At 40.8% G+C, this 27,549-nt stretch overlaps 1 protein-coding gene across 1 annotated transcript; it reads left to right on the forward strand.

Annotated features, from left to right (window-relative positions):
* The first annotated feature begins 872 nt into the window (after nt 1-872).
* On the forward strand, nt 873-27,263 carry LOC117295680. The gene is made up of 17 exons (XM_033778391.1): nt 873-1,322; nt 2,160-2,319; nt 2,566-2,643; nt 8,483-8,601; nt 8,890-9,051; nt 9,478-10,094; nt 10,960-11,147; nt 11,346-11,451; nt 15,322-15,332; nt 15,680-16,095; nt 16,717-16,876; nt 17,326-17,403; nt 22,638-22,756; nt 23,304-23,474; nt 23,997-24,613; nt 25,674-25,861; nt 25,988-27,263. The coding sequence occupies exons 1-17, from the start codon at nt 954-956 to the stop codon at nt 26,095-26,097; spliced, it is 3,669 nt and encodes a 1,222-aa protein (XP_033634282.1). The 5' UTR covers nt 873-953; the 3' UTR covers nt 26,098-27,263.
* Nucleotides 27,264-27,549: the final 286 nt, after the last annotated feature.

Below are 27,549 nucleotides of genomic sequence, written 5' to 3' on the forward strand. Positions count from 1 at the left end.
CACCACACGAACATATTTTCTTGTATCTGATCCAGCTCAATCATAGCATACAAAGTATTTATTTTAATCTAGCAGTTAACAATTAATGCTTCTGCTCTTGCATTGCGATTTCTGGCGATCGAATGTGGAATACTTTATTCCCTCGCTGGTTAAATAAATGTTTTATCTCTTACCATTTTTGTTGTTTTATTAAAATCATTTTCTTCACTGTTCTTTTAAGAACCTACTGATAGTTACTTAAAAGTAACTTATTTAGGTATTTTACAATTATATTTAAAAAAATAATTTTAGCCTTTAGTTCTTTAGTATTGTCCCCATTTATCATTTCGTGTTACGCCAATCTTTCAAAATGCTGAAATGTTATCCGGAGTAAATCTGAGTAGGCCTAATGTATGATAAATCCAACGAGTAAACACAAACACTCTGATGTTACTCAATTATGTTGAACAAAGTCCAAAACAACCTTTGATCTGCTCGAGTTAACTTTAGTTCTAAGTATTCGTCCCCATTTATCATTTCGTTTTACGCCAATCTTTCAAAATGCTGAAATGTTATCCGGAGTAAATCTGAGTAAGCCTAATGTATGATAAATCCAACGAGTAAACACAAACACTGTGATGTTACCTCATCTATGTTGAACAAAGTCCAAAACAACCTTGATCGGATCGAGTAAACTTGTGACGCCCCCCCCCCCCCCCCAGCCTTCGCGATACGCTTTGCGGAGGTCGTTTGCTGATCCGAACATGGAGGAAGATGATCCGACTAGCATCTAAAAATAGGCAGTGACGTACTAAATGTCAACATGGGGTAGTGCAGTCATGCAGTATAAGTGAATAATGCAGTTATTGAATACATGTACATGCGGCCCTGAAACGGCTATACACACCAGCAAAGTTGACTGCTGTAGGTCTGTTTTTGGCATCACCTCTTATACAATTCGGATCAACACAACCATGATGGAGGCTAGGTTGAGCAGCGTTCTCTTCCTAGCTTGTTGCTTCGTACAAGCCTTCGGTGACGATTCCCCTTTCGTTACAACGAGCCAGGGTCAGATTGTTGGCACCACGCTGCAATTCCGTCCGGGGGGACGTCCGGAGTTTCACGGGGCCATAGACGCCTACCTCGGTATACCGTACGCCGAGCCGCCCGTCGGTCCGCTACGACTCAGACCGCCGGTAGCAAAGTCCTGGAGTGGCGAGCTGCAAGCCAAGATGCCGGGAAACCCATGTCCACAGCCGGAAATTAAAATGGGGAAACTGTCACCCATTGTCAGATTCGCTGAAGACTGTCTCGTGCTAGATGTGTTCGTTCCACAGCAAGTGGTAGGTGGTTTTTAGTATATCCATGTTATTTCTGATCTTGCCATGTATAACCAACTTTGAAAAAAAAAGAAACACAATAACGACCAGTGAAATGGTAATTCTATCATTGATCGTTAAGTTAGAGCTTGGTTGTTTGGGCAACTTATAATGACTTGATGATGTAAAGCCTTCGTGGCAGGCTGATTAAAGACCGCGCCCTGAGCTCAATTTTACCCAATTATATTAAGGTTAGAAAGCCGTTCAGAGTAATTTTGTAAAGTGATTTAACATGTTTGCCTTACAGTAATTAAGATTGCTACACACTAAACTCTAAAGATCAATCTTATCTCGTTGTGAAATCAGCCCCCCTGGGGTGGATTTCACAAAAAAGAGTTAAGACAAGTCTTATCTTGAGTTAGGACGAGTTACCCGTCCTAACTAGGACTAGCTGTACATTGTTGATATCTCTCAGGACTAGTCCCAAGTTGGGACTAGTCCTAAGTTAGGACTAGTCCTAACTCTTTGTGAAATCGACCTCAGGTTCCGTATTTAATCATAATGTTCAACGATCATTGATACTTATTACAATATTACTAATTGGAAACTAGGTCAATGGCGGACTTTTTGGATGCTAAGTAGCAGCAGACCTACCTGGTAATGTTCAATTAAATCCGTTGATCTGAGCATAGAGTAAGCATTTTGCGCATTACCGAAAGCAATGAATTTTACATGGTTATGCTGCCACCAATCGTCCAAAAGGTCCCTCATTGACGAGGTGTGAATTTAAGTAAAGTTCACCACTTCTGTTATAATCTTGCATCTCTCTATGTGTACCCAACTGTTTCCCACGCAACATAGCCTTCTAATGCAGCCGTTCTTGTGTTCATCCATGGTGGTGGCTACTTCTTCGGTCAAGGGACCATCGAGGAATTATCTCCAGCCACAACAGCGGTCATCGGTGACGTCATCCTGGTCACTATGAACTACCGCCTTGGAGCTCTGGGATTTCTTTCGACTGGTAAGCCATAATAAGCTTCGGTTGCGCGTTGAGGAAAGACTTTAAGCTATGTTTCTACTTTCTGCGAATGTTCCATGCAAAGGGAAATAATGGCGTTCACCGAGAGCTGTTTTCGCTGCGAGTGTTTCGCAGGTATAACAAAAATCAAACTAGAACGCAGGAAAACAACATCAAAATGAGATTTGAACTTTAATCCCCAAATCAGTGTGAATATCATTTACGAGGCCATTGTTTCCTTTCGTTCAGGTGATGACGTCATTCCTGGTAACTTTGGTTTGTTGGATCAACAGCTTGCTCTGAAGTGGGTCAGAGACAATATCCAAGGTAATTATGACTCAGTATTATCGCCATTTTATTCATTTAACTGATACATGTTTGATTCCTTAAAAAAAAATGTTTTCTTTCTGAATTTTGATGAGGCGGTTATTTTTACGAGCGTACATTGGCATAACTTCTTAGCACTGGCTAAGGGGCGGGTTAATTTCTACAGAATTCGATTGCTTCACGATCAGAAACCACGAAAGCGACTTCACTGTGTGTAGTAACTTCAATTACTGACTTTAACCATGCTTTAACTCACTGGATTAGGTTAACGAACCATGTGTACATGACTTTAATAAACAACAAGATGGATGCCAACACAACTACAAAACACCCTTTCTACAAACAGTCAATAGAGGGCGCTAACACAATAATCAACAACAGGTTATCACAACTCCTCCTCCTTTAGATAATACTTAACACAACAACTTTAAGGAAATAACAACCTGAACACTAGAACATTCAATCCAAGAGAATTAGTTTCAGAACCAACTTTCACAGGTCTGAAGGAAAACATGCATTAACCTATTGGCTGGTTCCACTGTTACATGAGGAACTATTATTAATCAACAACTGTTTCAATGGTAACAAAAGAAGAACTGTGTTTTTTAGAGTCACAGATCTGGAAATCCATAGAGTTCAGGTTTGGTGCGAACGCGTGTGGATCTGCGAAGTTCAATGTCTGGTTCTGTGTTCTGTGAGCCAGTCTGCTCTGCTGGCATTGGACTTGGCTCTTCCACTGATGGTGTACTGTCAATCTGTACAAGTGGTTGTTCACCAACCATTTCCTCCCTCTCCGATGAAGGAATGGGCCAATTTGGCTCCAAACTGGGTGTGTTTGAGACATATCGAAAACGCATTTGATCAACATGGCGCCTCCACACACGACCATCCTCAAGTCGGACTGTGTACATAAGATGGCCACACAATGATACTACACGCCCTGCCATCCATCTAGGGCCCGGCGCATAATTATGCACATAAACGGTGTCGTTCACATGAAACGAGCGAGGTTTTGCGTGTTTATCATGATGTTCCTTCTGTGCACATTGCTTGTTGGTTACTCGACGTCGTAGATCCGGACGGACCAAATCAAGTCTTGTCTGCGGTCGACGATTCATCAACAATTGAGCTGGGGAAATTCCTGTCGTGGCATGTGGCGTGGTGCGATATGTGAACAAGAATCGTGACAACTTTGTCTCAACAGTACCCTCATTCATACGCCTCATTGCGGCCTTAAAAGACTGAACTGCACGCTCAGCCAACCCGTTGGATGATGGGTGGAATGGCGCGGACCGGACATGTTTAATGCCATTCCTTTTCAAGAATTCCTGAAACTCTGCACTGGTGAAATTACTGCCATTATCGGAAACAATAATATCTGGCAATCCATGTGTCGCGAAGGTCTGACGCAGCTTCTCTACTGTAGCCAGTGACGTTGCACTATGCATAGCATGTATATCTAGCCACTTGCTATGTGCATCAACAATTATGAGAAACATTCGTCCCATAAATGGACCTGCATAATCCACGTGAAGGCGTGACCATGGACGCTGGGGCCACTCCCATGGGTGCAGTGGTGCAACTGGTGGTGATTGACGTGAGGTTTGGCATGGCGAACACTGTTTGACTTTACTCTCAATGTCTTTGTCCATGCAGGGCCACCATACATAACTGCGACCCAACGATTTCATGCGCGACACTCCAGGGTGCGATTCATGTAACTCCTCCACAAGACGCTGGCGACCCTGTGGGGGGATGACAACACGTGACCCCCACATTATGCAGCCGTCTTGGATGCTTAATTCTGTTTTACGACAGATGTATGGCTGCAATGCTGAATTTGCACATTCTGCTGGCCAACCATTCATCACAAATGATCGCACCTGTGACAATACCGGGTCTCGGCCTGTCCAGAGGCGAATTTTCTCTGGGCTGACTGGTGTTGACTCCATGTGATCCATGACCATGACATAATCCGCTGGAACTGGTACATGCGAAGGTGTATGGGGTAATGGTAATCTGCTCAGTGCATCGGCATTACCATTTAATGACCCTGGTTTGTAGACCAACTGGTAATCATAAGCGGAAAGTGTAAGTGCCCACCGCTGAATTCTGGATGATGCCATGGGGGGTATCATTCGCCCTTCACCTAATAAACCGAGCAACGGCTTATGATCAGTAGATATCACAAACTTCCTACCGTACACATACTGATGGAACTTTTTTACTCCAAAGACCATTGCTAATCCTTCCTTGTCTAGTTGTGAATAATTACGCTCTGGTGGAGACAGGGAACGTGATGCATACGCAATTGGATGTTCTGTTCCATCGGACATTCGGTTGGCCAGCACTGCGCCCACACCATATGGACTAGCATCACATGATAGCACTAACTCCTTCTCTGGGTTGTAATGCACCAGAACTTGAGCTGAAACTAACAATTCCTTAGATTCACGGAAGGCTTTATCCTGGGCTGTGTCCCATGACCAGCGGGTGTCCTTCCTCAACAAACAGTGCAAAGGGGCTATGAGCGACGACAAGTTGGGCAAAAACTTTGCGTAGTAGTTGAGAATACCCAGGTAGGATTTTAACTCAGTTACATTACGGGGGACTGGCGCATCCTTTATCGCTTGCACCTTCTCCATTGTGGGATGCAAGCCTGTTGCATTTATCCGATGTCCGAGGTAAACTACCTCTGGTGCGAAGAACTTACATTTCTCCTGTTTCAGTCGGAGGCCTGCACTTTGTAGTCTGGTAAGTACTCGATCAAGATTAGCAATGTGCTCTGATTCAGATTTACCTGTAACAAGGATATCATCGAGAAATGCCACTGCTTGGGGAATGTCAGCTAACAAACTTTCAATGGTCCGTTGGAAAATGGCCGGTGCAGCTGAAATTCCAAAAGGCATTCTCGTATACTGGAACAGTCCACGGTGAGTGTTAATTGTCGCAAGTTCACGCGAAGGTTCATCGAGTACAAGTTGCAAGTAAGCATGACTGAGATCGAGCTTGCTAAATGTCTGACCACCAGACATTGCAGCGAACAATTCCTCCACTCGAGGGAGGGGGTATGAGTCAACATTAGCAGCCTGATTTACTGTGGCCTTGTAATCTCCACAGATTCTGATCTGCCCATTTTCTTTAATAACTGGAACAATGGGTGCTGCCCAACGCGAGAATGTTACTGGTTCAATGACACCACTCTTTTGGAGCCTATCGAGTTCATCTTCCACTTGTTTTTTCATGGAGAAGGGCACGGTTCTCGCCTTACAGAACTTGGGCTTTGCATCTGTTTTGATATTTATTTTTACAGGTTGTCCTTTTAGTTTACCCAAGTCATCCCGAAATAACTCTTCATAATGATTCATAATCTCAGCAGTCGAATCAGTGTGCCTGGCATGGTGAATTTCTTGCCACGCTAACTTAAGATGGCGCAGCCAATCTCGTCCGAGAAGATTTGGTCCTTTACCCGACACAATGAGAAGTGAGAGTTGAGTCTTCTGATCGTTGTGTTCTACTGTAACTGAACACGTACCAACCACAGGTATTTTCTGGCCTGTATAAGTTCGTAACTCGACGTGTTCCCCGGTACGAAGTGAAGGTTTCTCGTGCTTAAATATGGAGTCATAAGTGGTCTCACTCATAATGGAGACAGAAGCACCAGTGTCAATTTCCATTGAGACCTTACATTTGTTTATCAGTACATTTGCGATAAGCGGTGGCTCTTTGTTTTGTGCCGAGGTTTTATACATTGTATAGTTAGCTTCTGCATTCACAGGGTTTTCGAAGTCAGGTTCCATGCAGTACGCTTTATCCGTGTGAACTTTTGACGCTACTGGGGTGTGAGACGATTTACCACCCCGACAAACTTTGGCTAGATGTCCCTGTTTCCCACAGTTATGACAAATATACGAACGTACCCTGCAATCAATTGCAGAGTGATCCGTGCGTCCACATCGATAACATTTAGTGAAGTGTGTACCTTGTTTGTGGGGCTGTGCTTGTTGTGGATATGGCCTTGTTTGGTTAGGCCCCCTGGTGCTGGTACTACTAGCAACTTTATTGGCTTGCTGCAGGGGTCCAGCGGCCACTGATACGGGCAAAGACTCGAGGTTTCTTTGAAGGTCTTTGGCATTCTTCATGGCTAGCTCCATGGCTTGTGAAATTTCCCACGCTTTCTTGAATTTAAGGGAGGGCTCTGATAACAGCCTTCGTTGCACTCGCTCATCCTTTAAGCCACATACTAAGCGATCACGCAACATATCCTCTAGTGTAGACCCATACTCACAGTGTCGTGCGAGACGGCGTAATTCAGCAACAAATTCTGCAGTTGTCTCTCCTTGTTGCTGAATGCGTGTGTTAAACTTATATCGCTGAACGATTACCGAGGGAAGTGGGTTGAAATGATCCTTAGCAATCGATATTAGTTCATCAAAAGTCTTTTCTCCTGGTTTTTCTGGTGCTACAAGGCTTGATATCAACTTATATGTGTCAGCACCACAAACACTTAATAAAATAGCTCTCTGCTTACCAGCATCCTCTACATCGTTCGCTTCAAAAAACTGCTTCAATCGTTCCACATACAGAGGCCATGCTTCACTGTCCTTTTCATCTTGAAATTCACCGATATTCCCAAAGGTATTCATACTGATATTTCTTCTGGATGTTCTCCCTGTTTAGCAGGATCCCATCCTCGTCGCCAAAATGTAGTAACTTCAATTACTGACTTTAACCATGCTTTAACTCACTGGATTAGGTTAACGAACCATGTGTACATGACTTTAATAAACAACAAGATGGATGCCAACACAACTACAAAACACCCTTTCTACAAACAGTCAATAGAGGGCGCTAACACAATAATCAACAACAGGTTATCACACTGTGTCTTTGGGTTTTTTTGTCAGATAAGAAGAAAAGTTTCATTTGAATATTTTGATCCACTTGAGATTGACTGATTTGCTGTAAAATGTAGTACCTCTGATAGATATGCCGGTTGGTTCCCTCATAACAACAACACTCACAGTATGGGTCTTCGCAATGCTACTAAATATATGGTGCCTAAACCTGGAGTAAGCGTTATGGCAACAGTGCAATTCCATTCCTTACTCAACTTTTAAACCAATCTTCTTAGAATGGATCTTCCATATTTGCTTTTGTTTTATTGGTGTGCGTTTGGGCTGTAATTTTTGTGTTCAATGCTATAGTATGCTCTCATAAATGAGGGTCTCCCACATCCTGTATTTGTTTGTAAATCTTATCTGTTTTATCAAATTTGTTTTCCCATTTTTGCCATCATTGTTTTTGTGTATTGTTTTGTAATTTTGTTTTTTCTTTTTCAGTTTTTAACTGCTAGGATTACTATTTTTTAGCTGGTTTATTCCATAGAGGGGTTTCAATGTATAAGAGGGTTCCCCCAACACCCTGTGCATTTTTGTGGTGGTGCAGTTTTTGTGTATTTTATCTGTGCAACTTTTATCAATATTGTTATCTTGTAATGCCACATTATTCAGCTTCGTGCTGCCAGTTGTTTTTTTAATAAAAAGAATGAATGAATGAATGAATGATAAGGACCGTCTTACATTTCAAATATCTAAGCAACTTTGCAAAATATTTGCGATGCTCGGAAATACCTTTGACAACATGCAATGATGCGAATAATTTGCAGAGATTTTGGCGTTGTGTATAATGTCCCCCAAGGTAGGCTGGCTGAATGTTGAAGGGAACCTGCGAATGAAATGATAAATACTTAAAACTGGCTGGACAATGGTTGTAGCTCTTTTAAATAAAATGTTGATTTGTTGCTGTGCTTTCATGTTTTGTGTGAAACAACTTACAGCTTTCGGAGGTGACCCTGAGCGAGTTGCAATCTTTGGCGAGAGTGCCGGATCTGTCAGCGTGAATCTCCAAATGCTGTCCCCAGGAAGTGCAGGGCTGTTCCGCGGTGCCATCATGGAGGTTGGTGTGACGACGGTCGATTTTTATTTTATTTTTTTTATATTGGGGTGATTTTGAAATTTCCAAGACCCCTCTTCTGGAAATGGAAGGTGTTGGATCACTAAGGACCAATGAGACTTGATACAAGTTCCGTTCTCGTGTGAGAAGTCCCTAAACATATCGCACCAACTACACTATTATAGCAAACTCGCCGTCAAAATGTCACGTCCCGAGAACGCGGAACATGTTGGGGGAATGCAGAGCATCACAAAACAACAACTGGTTTTCCTCTTTTTTTTTTTACTCAAGAGCGGTAATCCGCACTCCCCATTGTCAACAACTGACCACCGGAAGGTTGCCTTCGCTCTCGGCAAACTACTCGGCTGCGAGCGAGACACAGCTGCGGAGTTACTGGAGTGTCTACAGAAGGTTGAGGATATTGACTCCATCATTAAGAGCCAACAAGAAGGGGTGAGTTCCAAATTAGAAAACACTGTTTAAATTCACGTTCGTAAGTTCATGAATATAAAATTTACTTACGGACATAGTAACACGATCAGTACAAGCCCATCTTTCAGAGAACGTTTACAATAACAAAACTGTCATTTGTTGTTTTATATTGTTACGACTCTGCGGCAAGGACAGGGGACCAGTCTTATACACTGTTTCCTCAAGGATGAGAACTACTGAATACTTCCAGGACGCTAGGTGGCAGCAGACTTACCAACTTTGCCTGAACTGTGTAAACAATATTAATGATTCACTCTTTTGTCGGGGTTTGACGTAGGCTCAAGGCTGATATTTAGCGTCCCATGCGTCTTCCGTATGGTCTCGCTTCGATCACTGTTTCATAAGTTGTCTCAAGTTTACCGAAAACGTTTTCTCTATCATATACAGCTAGCTAAAGAGTTCGGATACGGGATACTGCTGGCGCCGGTTGTTGACGGCAACTTCCTCCCGGACCAACCGGCTGAACTTTACGCAAAGGGTGCCATCAACGACGCAGTGTCAATCATAGGCTCAAATGCCAATGAAGGAATGTTGGGGTTCACGATGTTATTTCCCGACAACACTGACGAGGCACCGTTTATTAACAGCGCCACTTACCATGCTTACTATCCGATGTTTGGATCGATTATTAGCACGGAGCCCATAGTGACAGATGCAGTCAAGTTGATGTACACAGATCCAACTTGCATAGATGGACCTAGTTGCAACTACGTGGAGGCACTTTCACAGATGAGCGGTGACTTTTCGTTCGTCTGCCCCGCCGACAAAACGGCACGGGCTTACACCCAAGCCGGGCGTAAGGTGTACCGCTACTTCATGACCCACGACCCAACAACGAAAATCAGCGGCCCATCATGGTTGAAAGCTAATCATGGGGAAGAATTACCGTTTGTCTTTGGTCTTCCACTGGTAGGCCTACCTTTGGACGACTACCCAACCACTGAAGACGAAGTTCGCATGTCGATCCGGACAATCAAATACTGGTCCAACTTGGCAAAGACTGGGTACTAAGTTTATTTCTATAACGGTTCCTTTTGTTTTGTTTTGGTTGAATTCCTCCACTTATTAGAACGAGATAACAAGTATTAGTGCACCATACCTCATGTCCTGTTAAAATGGACTCTGGATAGATAACAATTAAGAACATAAAGGGGTATTGCTTAGCAACAGACCGCTCAGGATAGACTGAAGTAGAAAGATTGTAAGGATGATATTATCCTGCTATGGAGTGAGTCTCAAACACGAACAAAGAAATAAGTATAGAAGAGGAAAATTATGTCGTTTCAAAGATTTCTTCGGATGGTTCAGTTTTCATCTTTGAGAGATTGAGCTGCACGGCATATTCTTCACAGAACAATTTTTTTTATCTTTTCATCTTTGTTTCAACTCATGGGTTGAATCTTTGTCCGCAAAGACAAAGACAGGTACCTGCTGCTCAGATCCAGTGGTTTCATTGGATATAATGATATCATTGGATAAACGTGCACAGTGACATGAGCTTTCCAATGCCCCAACAGTACACTCCTATCACGTCCTATCACGTATCACGTATCATTTGACTGCGTGTCTTTATGTGAAACAAATAATGGTCAAAGGTGATTGTACACGCCTTCTGGAGGCCGGCCGCTGGCGTTGATCACGAGCCTCGAAGTGTGACGTCATATGTTCAGGCTAAACGTGCATATCCTTGAACTTCGTCAATGAGGGACTTTTGGAACGCTAGGTGGCAGCAGACTTATCAGGTGAATCTATAATTGTTCTAGGAAACAATGGAAAATTACCTGGTAAGTCTGCTGCCACCTAACGTTCCTAGGTACAATTTCAATTAACTCGTCTTTATTTTATGCTTTCTATGAAATAAATTTGCAGCAACCCGAACCTGTCTTCTCTGGATGCTGAACTCACAGACGAAGAGATAAAGACAGAGTGGCCGTTGTTCACCGTTGAGGGACTTGAGTACAAAGATCTGACACCAGACATGTTGAATGGGCGTGGCATCAAGGCCAGGGAGTGTCGCTTTTTGAACGAGTTCGTTCCTCAACTTATCAAAACAGCTGGTAAGTTGGTTACTTGAAAGGGTTACAATGTATGTAGATTCCATGAAACATTACACCCAGAGCTAAAGTTGAAACTTAAAGTTAAAAGTTGATGAAATTCGACACATAAAACAACCCTTTGTACTCTTTAGATATTTTTGAAAAACTGTTAACGACAGTGGCTTGTTCATTTCTCTTCTGATTCTGTCTTTGTTCCAGAGGATGCAAAGAAGTGCAAAGAGAGCAGCTCAAAATGGACTCAAGACGGCAGCTCCGACAGCGAGACGTGCACAAAAGACAAGTGTCCAGAGGTCCCAGAAGAATAGTTGAAAACATGAAGCATCTATGGAGTCCTGGAAGAGACACGTTCGGCTCGTTGACTTTTCAGATATTATCTTAAAGTGAGGACTTACTAAAGTTTCTGTAAGAACCGCGTTTGTTCGAATTCGACTTTGGCAATGGCTTTCAACGTCAGCGTTTTTTTTTTTTTGTTTTTTTTTTATATTTTCGATTTTCCAGATAAACAATTGAAAATATTAGTTATTAATACAGCATACACCGTAGGGAAATTTTGAGTGCAATGAGGCCATCCGATATCGGTTAGCATTTCCAAAGCTCTGTTTATGTCATTAATGAAAACGAAAAATACATAAAGAGACTTTGTATGTTTTTGTAAAGACGGTACCACAGCAGTATTGTCGAGAGTCAAGACGTACTAAATTTACAGGGTTTAATAGTAAGATGCGTTGACTGTTAATCGCCACAAACAAAATAAATGATTTATTGATAATTCTCAATCCAGCATGTTGATATACCAGTCTCATTATAGCTTAACAAAGTCAAAGCAGGCAATATAAAGTATCTTCTTTAAAGGCAGTGGACACTATTGGTAATTACTCAAAATAATTATTAGCATAAAACCTTTCTTGGTGACGAGTAATGGGGAGAGGTTGATGGTATAAAATATTGTGAGAAACGGCTCCCTCTGAAGTGCCATAGTTTTCGGGGAAGAAGCAATTTTCCACAAATTTGATTTAGTGACCTCAGATTTAGAATTTGAGGTCTCGAAATCATCCATCTAAACGCACACAACTTCGTGTGGCAATGGTGTTTGTGCTTTCATTATTATCTCGCAAGTTCGATGACCGATTGAGCTCACAGGTTAGTTATTTTATGTATATGTTGAGATACACCAACTGTGAAGGCTAGTCTTTGACAATTACCAATAGTGTCCACTGCCTTTAAAGGGACTGGAGAGTATTTGTAATTATTCAAAGTAATTGTTAGCATAACAACATCCTTCAAGGCAGTGGACACTAATGGTAATTACTCAAAATAATTATTAGCATAAAACCTTTTTTGGTAAAGAGTAATGGGGAGAAATTGATAGTATCAAACATTGTGATAAACGACTCCCTCTTTAGTAATGCAGTTTTTGAGAAAGAAGTAAATTTTCCACGAATTTCGATACCTCAGATTTAGAATTTGAGGTCTCGAAATCAAGCATCTGAAAGCACCCAACTTCGTGTGACAAGGGTGTTTTTTCTTTCATTGTTCCTCACAACTTCGACGACCGATTGAGCTGAAATTTTCACAGATTTTTTATTTTATGCATATGTCGAGATACACCAAGTGAGAAGGCTGGTCTTTGACCAGTACCAACAGTGTCCAGTGTCTTTAAAGAGCAATTGGGAGCTCTTGATAGTATAAAACATTGTAAGAAATGGCTCCCTCTGGAGTAACGTAGTTTTTGAGAAAGAGGTAGATTCTCTTAATATTAAAAGACTTAAGGCCAGTTTGGCATCATGACAGTACACAAATTTGTGCAACCTGGTTTTGTTTTTTATTGTTCAGTGTTCTCTTGCATTTTACGATGACTAATTGAGTCCAAAAGTTCACAGATTTTTTATTGTATACATAAAATAGGCATAGGCTACGCCATGAATACTGGTCTTTGACTATAACTAGCAAAGGTGTCCAGGAGGCGAGTTAGAAAAAGTCATCACTTATGACTAGTCGTAGGAGATAACACAAACTTGAGGGTAGTCCAAAGTTAAGAAGGTAACTAAATCGAGATAAGACTAGTCCAATAACTCCTTGTGAAATCAATCCTTGTGCCTTTAACTCAAAATACACTTTGCTGATTAGATACACAAGAGCTGAAACATTGGCAATTACTCAAAACTAATTGTTAGCATTAAAACATATTAGGTAAGGTAACAATTAAGCAATGGAGAGCTGTTGGTAGTATAAAACATTGTGAGAAACGGCTCCCTCCTGAATAGTAACGTATATAGTTTTTGAGGATTTTGAGGTCCCGAAATCAAGCACCTGAAAGCAGACAACTTCGTTGACAAGGGTGTTTTTGCTTTCACTGTTTTCTCGCAACTTCGACGACCATGAGCTCAAGTTTTCAAAGGTTTGTTATTTTCTGCGTAGTTATTTGTCGATACACCAAATGAGAAGACTGGTCTTTGACAATTACAAATAGTGCCCAGTGTCTTTAAAATAACTGTATAACGCACATGTGCCCTTTGCTTTCTATTACGACTGAGTAGATTACATAGGCTGCGTTCGTTAAGCTTCCCTGGGTCGACCCCGGTGTGTGGCAGGGTTTTTTTCCAGGACGAACATGGGTTGTTATCTGCACACGTTCGTCCTGGGGGAAAAAACGCCAAACACCGGGGTCGACCCAAGGAAGCTAAACGAACGCAGCCAGTGCATCTGAATAAAAGGGTTACACTAACTTAAATCGCGTCATCGGTTGTTACTGAACGGGTTACATGAGTTTATGGGTTTGTTTTATTGTATAATCTACATTTGTTATATGATTAAAACACAAGAAAATTTCAAAACAGAAATGTAAATACAGACTCTTTAAAAACAGTAAAATAAATGACTGATTAAAAAAATAAAACAGATTAGAAATTGTTTACAGTTGTGATTTAAAAGCAGCGATGGCTGGGTTATTACACACGGGGCCAGATATAGCAGTGCTTAAATTGGAGAATGCATTTTCACCATTTATTTATTTATTTTAATTTAGAAGTTTAGAATGGCGAAAAAATGAATGCTTTCTTTTTAACATTGCGCCTTTTTGGCGATAGGGGTGGAATATACTTAAAGGCATTGACACTATTGGTAATTACTTAAAATAATTATTAGCATAAAACCTTAAAGAACGAATTTGATTTCGAGACCTCAGAATTCTATTTTTGAGGTCATGATTCAAGCCCCCGAAAGCACACAACATCGTGGGACAAGGGTGTTTTTTCTTTCATTATTATCTCGCAACTTCGACGACCAATTTTCACAGGTTTGTTAATTCATGCATAAATGATGAGATACACCAAGTGAGAAGACTGGTCTTTGACAATTACCTACAGTGTCCATTGTCTTTAAGATCATAACTGTTAAAATTTCAAATCTCACAGCTTTGTTCACTGTTTTATTTTAATCATTTACTTTTGCTGTTCTTTATTAACTTATGTCTGTATAATTTGTTATTAATAAGGGAATCAATGTGTGGTGAAGAGGTTTTCAACTAGTCGTTTAATCCCAACGAGGCCTGGTTCTTAATCATTTTACCGAGACGAATTCGAGGAAAATTATCTCGAACCAGGCCTCGGCGGGTTTAAACCACTGGTTGAAAACCTCTTCAACACACTTTGATTCCCATTCATAAATACATTTTCGGTCAAAAACGTCAACACTTTTTGGTCAAAAAGTAAAATAAATGCAAAAATTATAATTGTTCAATGATTTCTTTCAACACAACACCCCTCCAGCTATGAAATGGTAAAGCCCTCCGCCGCCCTCGGGTAAACAACTCCTTATAAGGGAATGCTGTGCGCGTCGCGCGTATCGTGTGATGTGACACACGGGCACAACTGTTTGAGCCGTTGCTCTCGACCAATAGGAATGAAGAAACTGTCTTATAAGAACAGGTGCAAGCTCGCGTGTCACGCCCATGTTTCAACACTTTTTTCTGGTCATAAACAAGGGTTTATACACACCCACGTGACGCGCTCTCCATCAATAGGAAAAGCGAAACTGTCCGAGATATTTATGAATCTTTTTAGCCTTCAGTCCATTTTTTTTTATTTTCCCCGTCTATCATTTTGTTTTATACCATCTTTAAAAATGCTGAAGATCCATCTGAGTGAATTCGAAAATCTAAATTATCTTTGTAAAGTTTGAAACATTGTAAAGTTAGTCGTCAGTGATAAAATATATCCATGGTCAGTTTAGTCAGCAATTAATCCGACGGTTAAACAACCCTCTGATCAAGTTTACTTTCGACTTGTATCCCCCGCCCCACCAAAACAAAACAAAACTTCAAATCAAAATTCCTCTGAAACCCTGCGTTTGTCGACATTCAAACGGCAACGAAATTGTGCGCGATATGTGTGGGTTTGATGTTGTTGGTTTTTTTTTTAAAGCTTTGATTATAGGCTATTGATGTGACCGTAGTGCATTCATGCAGTAAAAGGAACCTTACCTTTATTGAATACAATCGAACCCTGAAATTACGACTCGTCATGACGCGTCAGTACTACAACTTGCCATTCCCTTTGATACCATTCGGAACAACACAACCATGATGGAGGCGAGTTTGAGCACCGTTCTCTTCCTTGCTTGTTGCTTCGTACGAGCCTTCGGTGACGTTTCCCCTTTCGTTGCAACGAGCCAGGGTCGGATTGTGGGCACCGCGTTGCAATTCCGTCCGGAGGGACGTCCGGAGTTTCACGGGGCCGTAGACGCCTACCTCGGTATACCGTACGCCGAGCCGCCCGTCGGTCCGCTACGACTCAGACCGCCGGTAGCAAAGTCGTGGAGTGGCGAGCTGCAAGCCACGAAGCCGGGAAACCCATGTCCGCAGCCAACAATTAAATGGGGAAAATTTTCACAAATTAGCAGCTTGGTTGAAGACTGTCTCGTGCTAGATGTGTTCGTCCCACAGCAAGTGGTAGGTGATTTTTGTGTAGAATTATATCCATTTACATGTGTGTATGTGTGCCGTTGCCATCTAGTGACATTGTATTAAAAAAAGACACTATAACGACATTGCCAGTGAAATGGTTTTTTTTATCATACACAGGTAGAGCTGGGTTGTTTAAATTGTTCGTTGCTGGTACGTTAAGCACATATTATGCAACTTTAATTTTTTAATATTGAATCTGTTGCTGCACAGTTGGAATTTGAAGTTCATTTGTTGTGTATACCTGATGTATAAACCAATTTACTTCAATGTTATTCAATAAGCAACTAAATTAACTTGCTTAAAGACACTGGACACTATTGGTTATCTCAACATATGCATAAAATAACAAACCTGTGAAAATTTGAGCTCAATTGGTCGTCGATAATTATAATGAAAGAAAACAAACCTTGTCACACGAAGTTGTGAGCTTTATTCGAGACCTCCAAATCTAATTCTAAGGTCTCGAAATCAAATTCGTGGGAAATTACTTCTTTCTCGAAAACTACGTTACTTCAGAGAGAGCCGTTTATCACAATGTTTTATACTAACAGCTCCCCATTACTTGTTACCAAGTAATATTTTATGCTAATAATTATTATTATGTAGCCTTCTGATGCAGCCGTTCTTGTGTTCATCCATGGTGGTGGATACTTCATGGGTCAAGGGACCATCGAGGAATTATCTCCAGCCACAACAGCGGTCATCGGTGACGTCATCCTGGTCACTATGAACTACCGCCTCGGAGCTTTGGGATTTCTTTCGACGGGTAAAGTCTTCGACGGGTAAAGTCAACAAAAAATGTTGGGGCAGCTCCGAGCAGAAGGCATAAAGACCTTGGAAAAGTCAGCAGCTCAGAGTAGAAAATATGACTTGAACACAAACACACACACCCTACTTCTGCTCGGAGCCAACATGGGCCCATTTTCTCGATACTATTCATTACCGGAACTCTTGACATCAGCCCTTTCTAACCATTGTATATAAACACCGTAAACGCAGGTCTCTCTGTCGAGGACTAGGTTATTTATTATAAAAACCCAATCCTTATCATGGTTCATATATTTCCCTTCGTAAAGATCGTGTTTGCTCAAGTGGAAATTCCAAAATAAATATCAAATAAGATGCAAGAAAACAACTTCGAAATGAGATTTGAGGCAAACTTGAATCCCTAATCAGTTTGAATCATTTATGAGGGCATTGTTTTCTTTCGTTCAGGTGATGATGTCATTCCTGGTAATTTCGGTTTGTTGGATCAACAGCTTGCTCTGAAGTGGGTCAGAGACAATATCCAAGGTAATCATGACTCAGTATTATCGCAACTGATACGTGTTTGATTTATGAATAACATTTTTGTTGTGTGCACTTAATTTTTGATTGCATGTATGTGGTATCTTACATGCGTCGAGTGCGTTATAATTTCTGACAATTGTATTGCCTCACAATAACTCATCCAAGAAAGCCATTTAAATTTGCCAATAACCAAAAAATCATTTTCATCTGATTGATATGGGTAATGTTTGGAGGTGGTATAGCGAGTCATTTGTATAGACCTTATTGCAGATAGCAATTTTGAACAACTGCGCATGTGCGCGCAAAGGACTGTGGGAAAAATTTGGCACCTCGCTCAAAAAAGTAAACAACGTTCAACGTTCGTACACGATCGATCGGTTTGCAAAATGGATGTGGCAGGAGTGACCGAGAAAGAGCTGGTTGATAGAATAAATAGTTCTGGCATAGACAAACTAAGGTAATCTTTAGCTAAAGTGAATGTGACAAGACACAGTAGTTAAAGACAAACTCCAAAGGCGACATTTTTTCGCGATAAAATTACTGTTTTTAGGTTTGCCCGTCTACGTCTGTAGGGCGTCGGAAGACTGACATTGACAAGGTCAATGGCGAGAAGTTGCAACACGGATCAGTGACCCTCCCGCAACCATCAGTCACCCTCGAAGGATCGGAAATAACAACCAAAACTTCCCACCAGTGACTCCGATTTGTGCTGATAAATACTTCGACAAAAGCATGGACTACCTCAATGACAAAAGTAAGACATTTTTTTCTGTTACAAAACAGAGAAACATTGCCAAGGAAGGTCATGATGATCGAGGACTGTCATGACTGTTTTACAAAAAATAAAAACATTTCTTATTCCTGGTCTAGATAGAGTCTAGGTATAGCTCTATGGATAAAGCCCATCAATGGTTACATTGTCTTGATTCGATTGTATCTGTAATACTGATCAGCAATGACGTGGACGTAAATAGAATAGCTTTCAATCATGGTAGTTGTACATTTTTAAAACTTTATGTGGCAGATGATACTTTTTCCTTATTTCTCACACCATCAACTTTTTAGGTCTACCACTGATATGGTTCAAAATTAAAGTGACCAAAAGTGACTAAGTAATTGTGGTTTATGTTTATATTTATTAATATAAATCTATTTCTACCTCCATGGTTATACCGTAGATCATGACATGACAAGTACGACAAGGTTCTGGTGTAGGTAGGTCCTAGCATACTTCTAGTTTCTAGAACTTAGAAGTAGTCCTAGCATAAACATGTTTTTATCAAGGGTTCAGTTTATACAAGTTTGATGTACACGTATTGTACGAACATGATTCTGTGCATAATATAATTACATACTTTGTGCTTTGTTTTGTGCATGTATTACAAAAATGATACTTTTAGTACACTGTACCATAAAGCATCAAGTTGTAAGCTTTATTGTTAGACCCTACTGGTACTGTAATAATGGTATGTTTGTTATGCCTATAATTTTATCATATGATATGAGACTATGAGTTTTTGTAGGTTTGTAATTCGAAAAGCAAGGACTAGGTCACATGAGGGAAACCCTTCTTAAGGTAGGAATTTGAAAAAAGAATATAATTTCTTTTTAATTTTTGTTTTCAAATAAGTTTGATTTATTCAACAACAAAAATAGATTCTGCATTGGGCATCCTCAAAAAATAAATCCTTTTGGTTTTACTTGGAAATTGTTACCATTTAACTTTATTATTTTGGGGGCAACTATCCCAATTAATACATTTTTTATTCTAAACGATTCTAAACTAATTATACTGATAGGTCTCATTTTGTAGTTTGGTGAAAAGTCATTTCAAACCTTGCCATCAAAGAAGAAGTATTGTGAGCACTTAAATGTGATTCTCTGCAAACTCTGCATCTTAAAAATTTGGATTTAAATTAACAAGTAAGTTGACTGGCACTGTGGTCAGGTGGTTCAGGGCCCACTAATAATGGGTTCAGTACTGCCAGAGGCAATTTGTAATGTATTAAGCTGTCTCATGACTTCACAAAGCCAACATTAAAACAATTGATATTTATTAAGCTGCAGCCACCTTTGGCAAACACGGCATGCATGTCAGAGTCCTTGTTCACTCAAAAAGACTCTAGAAGAGGGATCAGACTATCTTCTACACCCACAGGTTGGAATGGAATCTAAAGATGACAGTGCCATGATAAAACTGCAGCTTTGTATAAAACCTGTGACAAATTCTTGTTTGTGAATGCTATATCATGCATGTTGTGAGTTTAACTCCCGAGGTTGGTGTGAAAACAATTGTTCACAATCTAACCAGCATCTGTAATTATTTGACCCATTTTATGGTGAGAGTTTAAAGGTTTCATTGATAACTGTGGGTACACATAATTTAACTCTTGCTGAAAATAAATCCAAACCTGTCACACTTTTTGTTCAATATATTTGTTTACAAACACTTTTATTTTATAATTTCCATCCTTTAATTTTTTTCTTCAAATATCTAAATTGGTAATATTAACTTTATAACACACTTGGTATTTTCATGGCCCCTTAAAAACACTTACATTGCAGTTTACTTCACTCAATTATTATCTACCCTTGTTTGCCTCAGGTATTGTTCATGTTGACTGTACTGAGGCAGTTTACAACCCTCTAGATCTTTGCAATTGCAACCCTTGGTATTATTTAAATCTTTGCATTATGAAGTATTATTGTATGATTTAAGTAACCAGAATAAATGAAGCTTTAAACTCTTCAAGACAGTGGAAATGGACGTTTGGACAGTGTTATTGTTTGTATTGTATTGTATTATTCTACTTTCTCTGAGAATTGTAGCCTACAACCGCAGGACGCCACGCACAGGCATATTAAGAAGCATTTGCGATACCTTCGCTTGCGTCACAGTTCACTCTGCAATTAACATTTATCTTTTCATCGCCAATTTACGTGTCATCAGTCAAAAATGGCCTCAAGAGCATGAAGACACACATACACACACACAGCCTTTAGTCAATTCAGAAGATGGTCAATGAGCTCTCCTGCAGCAAAAGAAGTAGGATGTGGTTGGTCGAGTCCACAAAACAACAGTACAGATCACATCTTTGGAGTGAACACAGAACTGGGAGAATAACTGCTTCCAATATGAGTCCTGTCACGAAGCATGTTGATGCACAAGTAATTATCTGAAAGATAAAGCAGACAAAAACTAAGGGAATAAATGAGTGGTTACAAGTTCTTAAAAAGGCGTTTAAAACAGGCAGGGTCGTGGTCGTTCAGCCCTTGTTTCCTCTTTTACGTATCTTATTTGATGACCTGACATGTGTTGCATTTTAATGACTGAGACAGTTTTCGGATGCATTGTGTGGTGTGTGCGTAGTTAGTCTTGGTGCAAGACGTTTCTTGTTTTGCTTTCACACCCAGCGGGGCCAACTCACAAACATCACCCGTATCGGTGAAACATCTAGCACCAAGACCAGCACATATTATGCATCTAAACATATCAAAAACAACCGGTTATAAACATCTCCAGCTGGTCTTTATCACTCGTTAACTTTAAACACCCTGACCCCACGTGAAGCGCTCTCCACCACAACAGGAATGCAGATAGCGAAACTGATTGAGGCATTTATGAATGATCTTTTGCCTTGTAAATCATAACCAAACACTCTGCCCTGAAAGGCAGTCATGACTAATATGACTATGAGCTAATTAATGAGCAGTATCATTATCAGAATATTGATATTATATTCTGAATATAATATCAATATCTGTCATCTCTAAAAAATGTTGAGGAATATATAATTGAATAGGCCTATGTATGTTTCTTTTTTAGTTTCTACCACAAATCACACATAAATCTAGCCTATACAATACTCAAATTGTAGCCTACAGCTTGTTGGGTTTGACATGCTTGATGATTTAATCATGACCCGGTCATGATTAAATCATAAACAAGCTTTATTGATTTATTAAACTATTTTGTGTTCAATCAAAGTCAAAAGAACATGCATGGACCTACCTACGTATGTACATACATGTACAGTCCCTCGTTCTTCCGTTGAGTCGCAAAGCACACACTGGTCCGATGGCATTATTGTCGTAGTTTTTTATATTAATATTACACATCTGACGTGGCTAAATAAAGCATGGAGGTACACACATTCGTGGGTGAAACTGTCTTCCGCCACAGAAGCATGACCGTCCACCAAGAACAATGTCAATGTTTACAAACTTATTGTTTACAAAAAAACTTTGTAGAACACGTTACGTGACGACCGTATAACTGGAGGTGCAAAATATTTCCCACAATCCTTTGCGGGACGTCGGATTTTTGCTATCTGCAATAAGGTCTATGTTGGCCCTTAATGGTCATGTTATACATGTTAATTTTCTATTCAATGTTGCAAATTATTTGCAATGTTTGGAAATATCTTTGGCAACATGAAATGTCGCAAATAATTTGCAAAGATGTTTTCGTTGTGTAAATGTCCCTTTAGGGCCATTACACATTGATGTTTGAGGTAGGCTGGCTGAATGGCAAAGGAAAACCAGCAACCTATTAGTGACAAATACTTTAATACAACTCGCAGCCTATACATACTTTTTGGTATAGCGCCACCTGTTGTTCGACGCAGTGCGGCAAAGGCAGCAGAAAACGTCAGACTACAGAAAAAAATGAGCAATACCCTCCATTTAGCCACGAACCTGCTAAAAACGACTCTGTGCAGGTAAAGCTTCCTCAACAAATTCAAACCAAATGCAGAAGCCGGGGTTCTCCGAAATGCCATGTGGGGTGAGAGACGTGGTAAACTTCCACCTAGAACATCCATGGACATGAGTGCTTTAGAAGAACTCCCCTCCTGGTGTTCACTCGAGCTGGGCTAAATGGAAGTGCCTCAACAGACTTAGAACATCAACTGGCCGGTGCAAGGTGTCTCTCAAGAAGTGGGGATATCTGGACTCTGAAGACGTGACCTGCATATGTGGGACAGAGCCACAAACTATGGATCACCTCCTGAGACCCCCCCCCCCCTACTGGAGCAAGAATGCAAAACTGAGGACCTTGCAGAGTACAACGATATTGCAAGGAAAATATGTCCAGTTCTGGCTGAAACACAAACACTAGTGTTTCTGGATATGATAAACAGAAGAACTGGATGGCTGGACAATGGTTGTAGTTAGATTAATTCTCTTTTATTTATTTTTATTTTTTGCTTTCATGTATTGTGTAAACAAAACCTCAGCTTTCGGAGGTGACCCTGAGCGAGTTGCAATCTTTGGGGAGAGTGCCGGATCTGCTAGCGTGAATCTCCAAATGCTGTCCCCAGGAAGTGCAGGGCTGTTCCGCGGTGCCATCATGGAGGTAGGTGACGACGGTCGATTTTTATTTTAAGGAGTTCGGAGGTTAGCTTAGTACACCTTGTTTTTGTTCGGGGCTTTTTAATAAAGATGTTCGGCCGTCGAACGAAAACAGATATTGTTTTGGGTGGGGTGAGTTGGGGGAGGGGAAGGGGGAGTGCAACAAAAACATACGTGTAGGTCATCGTGATAATGTTGATGCTAATATGATTCTGAGGTTTCCAACATTCCTCGCCCTTGCCAATCGAACGTGTTGGCGTAATAGGGAGCCAGTAACTATAGTGGAACCTTCCAGCATTTATGTATAATGGTGGACTGTGCACATACTCGGAACATAATACGTGAACAAGGGACTTCTATCTGATTAGTCTTCTGCCACCTAGCGTTTTAAAACCACCATTCATGGAATATGCACCCTCACTCGTCAGCCATGTGGAAATATCAAGAACACAATACTTAGACACTTTTGAAATGTGGGCAAATATGTAGTGTGCACAATCCAAAATGCTATTTGAATCTTTCTCGTGACCTTTTCCCTTTTTTACCGAAAGAGCGGTAATGTGCATTCCCCATGGGCAACCATTGAAGCTGAAAAGGCCCGGAAGGTTGCCTTTGCTCTCGGTAAACTACTCGGCTGCGAGCGAGACACATCTGAAGAGTTACTGGAGTGTCTACAGAAGGTTGAGGATATTGACTACATCATTAAGAGCCAACAAGAAGGGGTAAGTTTATTATTAGTAAACACTTTATAATTTGGCCAATCAGTTCCTGACTTTTTAAATTCACGCAGGGGAACAGAGTTCCATCTTGCATGTACATCTTAATTCAGATACAGTGACAGTGTGGTAGATTCTGCTCCCCGGAGATTCGGTGTCCCACCCCCCCCCCCCCCCCCCCCCCCCCTCCGGGCCGCCAGCGAACTGCCTACAAACTTCGTCTGATAGCGCCCTCTTTTGAATCATCCTTCTTTTCTCACGGTAACTTCCAAATGAGGGGGGCGAATCTCCGGCGTACAAAATCCCCTATCCGTGCAAATACGCTGGTTTCATTAAGGACTAAAATGAGAATTGTCTTATGACTCACAGTAGGCCTACTCTACATGTGGCAGTAGACTTGTCTACCATATTTTAAACCTACATATAATGCTCCAATCTCATTGAGCGTCGCAAGCGTCTTACATTTACGTCTCACCGCGATCACTGTATCAACAAGTTTTACCTGAAGCTTTTTCTCTATAATTGCAGCTAGCTAAAGAGTTCGGAGTTGGTATATTTCTGGTGCCGGTTGTTGACGGCAACTTCCTCCCGGGCCTACCAGCTGAACTTGACGCAAAGAGTGCCATCAACGACGCAGTGTCAATCATAGGTTCAAATGCCGATGAAGGCATGATGTGGTTTACGATGTTATTTCCCGACAACACTGACGAGGCACCGTTTATAAACAGCACCACATACGAGGCTTTCGGTCCGATATTTGAATCGATTATTAGCACGGAGCCCATAGTGACAGATGCAGTCAAGTTGATGTACACAGATCCAACTTGCATAGATGGACCTAGTTGCAACTACCTGGAGGCACTTTTACAGATGATTGGTGACTTTTGGTTCGTCTGCCCCGCCGACAAAACGGCACAGGCTTACACCCAAGCCGGGCGTAAGGTGTACCGCTACTTCATGACCCACGACCCAACAACGAAAATCAGCGGCCCATCGTGGTTGAAAGCTAACCATGGGGAAGAGTTACAGTTTGTCTTTGGTCTTCCACTGGTAGGCCTACCTTTGGACGACTACCCAACCACTGAAGACGAAGTTCGCATGTCGATCCGAACAATCAAATACTGGTCCAACTTGGCAAAGACGGGGTAAGTTAACAATTTAGGTCCTTCAATTATAAGAGTGAGATAACGAGTATACAGGCAATCATGTATCACACATGCACTATCAAAGTTATTGAACACCAAACGCCTTGTGAAAAAAACTAAAGGTGACAGAGAGGGCTTAGGAAAGAATAAAGAAGGACAGGTTGGAAAAATGAGAACTTACGAAATCAACCTAAGGGTGCAGGATAGTATTATTAAAGATCATTCAATCGAAAAAGTGGAGATGAGGGGGTCATTACCCTGCAAGTTGGTATGACAACAGGCGGACATGCAAAACAACCAATTTGGACTTCAATACACCGAAAGAGGGAAACAAAACAGAAGATGGATACAGCATCAGTCCAGCTTTCTTTAGAAGACGATCAGAGCATACTGATCGAAACGTCGAGTTGATACCAACTTCTTTTTTAGAACCACCCCAACCCAACTCATTTAGAGACAGTAATTACATGGTGTTTCCGCAAACATTCCAATATCGTATTTCCACCATGTAAAGTTTCAAATCCTACCTAGAATATAGATAGATTAACTTTAGAAAATAAGGCCATTGCTTAGCACACACAGCTTTAGACTAAAGTGACATTTAGAACTTGTCAAGAGGATTCATATCCTGCAATAAAATTAGGGCTGGAAAACAAATTTGAGAAAGGTTTAAGGGAGTCAATAATGTCATTTCATAGATGACTTCAAATGGTTCCAGTCTTCAGCTTTGAGAGATTGAGCTGCATGGCCATTAAAATATGCAAAACAAGAGGAAACTTTCAATTTCTACCCAAGACCAGAATGTTGTCTTTTTATCTTTGTTTCAACTCATGGATTGAATCTTCGCAACTCCATCTATCGTGTACATCCTTGAACTTTGTCATTGGGGGACTTTTGGGACACTAGGTGGCAGCAGACTTATCATGTAAAATTCATTGTTCCCTGTAATGTGCGCATGCTTAGAACTACGTAAACAGTGGAAATTTACCTGGTGAGTCTGCTGCCACCTAGCGTTCCAAAGTCATCCATTGGTACTCAATTCGTCTTTACTTTATTCCAGCAACCCGAACCTGTCTTCTCTGGATGCTGAACTCACAGACGAAGAGAAACCGACAGAGTGGCCGTTGTTCACCGTTGAGGGACTTGAGTACAAAGATCTGACACCGGACATGTTGAATGGGCGTGGCATCAAGGCCAGGGAATGTCGCTTTTGGAATGAGTTCGTTCCTCAACTTATCAAAACAGCTGGTAAGTTGGTTACTTCAAGAAATGTTTACGCTATTAAAAACAAGGTATGTTCTATTTCTAGAATTGTGGGGAAACAGTTTCATACAGTTCATTTCTCTAATGATTCTATATTCTGATTATTTCCAGAGGATGCAAAGAAGTGCAAAGAGAGCAGCTCAAGATGGACTCAAGACGGCAGCTCCGACAGCGAGACGTGTACAAAAGACAAGTGTCCTGATCGGGTCCCAGAAGAATAGTTAAGAAACACAAGCCTACGGGGTCCTGGAAGTGACATTCAACTGTATTTCGACTCGTTTTAATATTTTTTGTATTACGGTTTTTCTACCTTTTAGAATATTTTACGTTTTTATTTGCTTCCAGGACAAGAAGTAATAATTAATTGGTGATATTGTTTTCAATGTAAAGGCGTATATAATGCTATATTTGTACTACTAGAATAAAAATAAAACCTCAATATTTGCTCTTGGATCCTCGACGTGCGTGTTGGATCATCGACTTCATGGGCACGTGTCTTAGTATGTCTATGTACCGGTATGTTTAAGACGTTCTCTGATTGGTTGATTACCATGGTCGGTGACATAGGAAAGTCACAGTCGTTATTGCACCACACATTACAAATTATATTTGTACCTGGGGCAACGGGATTTATTGTCTATAAAAATTGGGTTGATTGTTTGTGGTGCTTAATAATGACCCGGACAGAGTAATATTCGACCTCCGTTCTGGTCACAATTAGTAATTCTTGATGTAAAACGGTCAGTGGTGATCGTACGAAAAATCCAGACACTAGTACTTGGCCTCTGTGGTCACCACCGTTTTTATTATGTAAACGAGGTATTATTGTATGATCTAAAAAATAGACCATTATCATGCTGCTACCAGCTTGGTTATGTACCTTTTCCAATAGCAGTAATAGATGCTCGTACATATTGTACAAAAGGAACCAGACTATTTTCTCCTTCCAGCCTCGGTTTGGTTACATTTATTTGAATGGGGAGAAAATCAAGATGACTGCACTATGATAAAGGTCTTTAGGCAGAATAAATGGAGCTTCGACTCTTCAACACAGTGGAAAAGTTCGTTTTGACAGAGTTATTGAGAATTGTACTTTTCTTCCAACACTAATCTCTGAGATTGTGGCCTATACAAGCGCAGGATCTAGGAGGACGCGTAGCCCATTTATTTTTATTTGGGAGCAATAAGCTACCTTTAGGTGATTTTAAAGTCTGGAAGCCGACCGAACTGGCGCTCGCGTCACATTGTCGACTTCCAAAGTCAAAGCAGTCACAGTGTCATACCGAGGGACAACAAACCTTTACAGGCACTGGGCACTGGACGCTATTGGTAATTACTCAAAATAACTGTTAGCAAATGAACTTACTCGGTAACGACCAACGGAGCGATGCTGGTAGTATAAAAACATTGTGAGAAAACGGCAGCTGAAGCCTTTTATTGGAATTTGGCACTGAACAAGGGTCTTTTTTCTTTGGTTATTCTCTTGCAATTTCAATGACCAATTGAGTCAAAATGTTCACAGATAGGAATATTTGACGGATATATCATGTAAGACTACACGATGGATAAAATGTGTCCAGTGCTTTCCTTTGACTCGAAATCCACTTTGCTGATCAGATACACAAGACCTGGGATTCCTGCCGTCGATTTCACCAAACTCTTCCTATTAAATT

The sequence above is a fragment of the Asterias rubens genome, chromosome 10 (assembly GCF_902459465.1).
Source record: "Asterias rubens chromosome 10, eAstRub1.3, whole genome shotgun sequence".
Lineage (NCBI taxonomy): Eukaryota > Metazoa > Echinodermata > Asteroidea > Forcipulatida > Asteriidae > Asterias > Asterias rubens.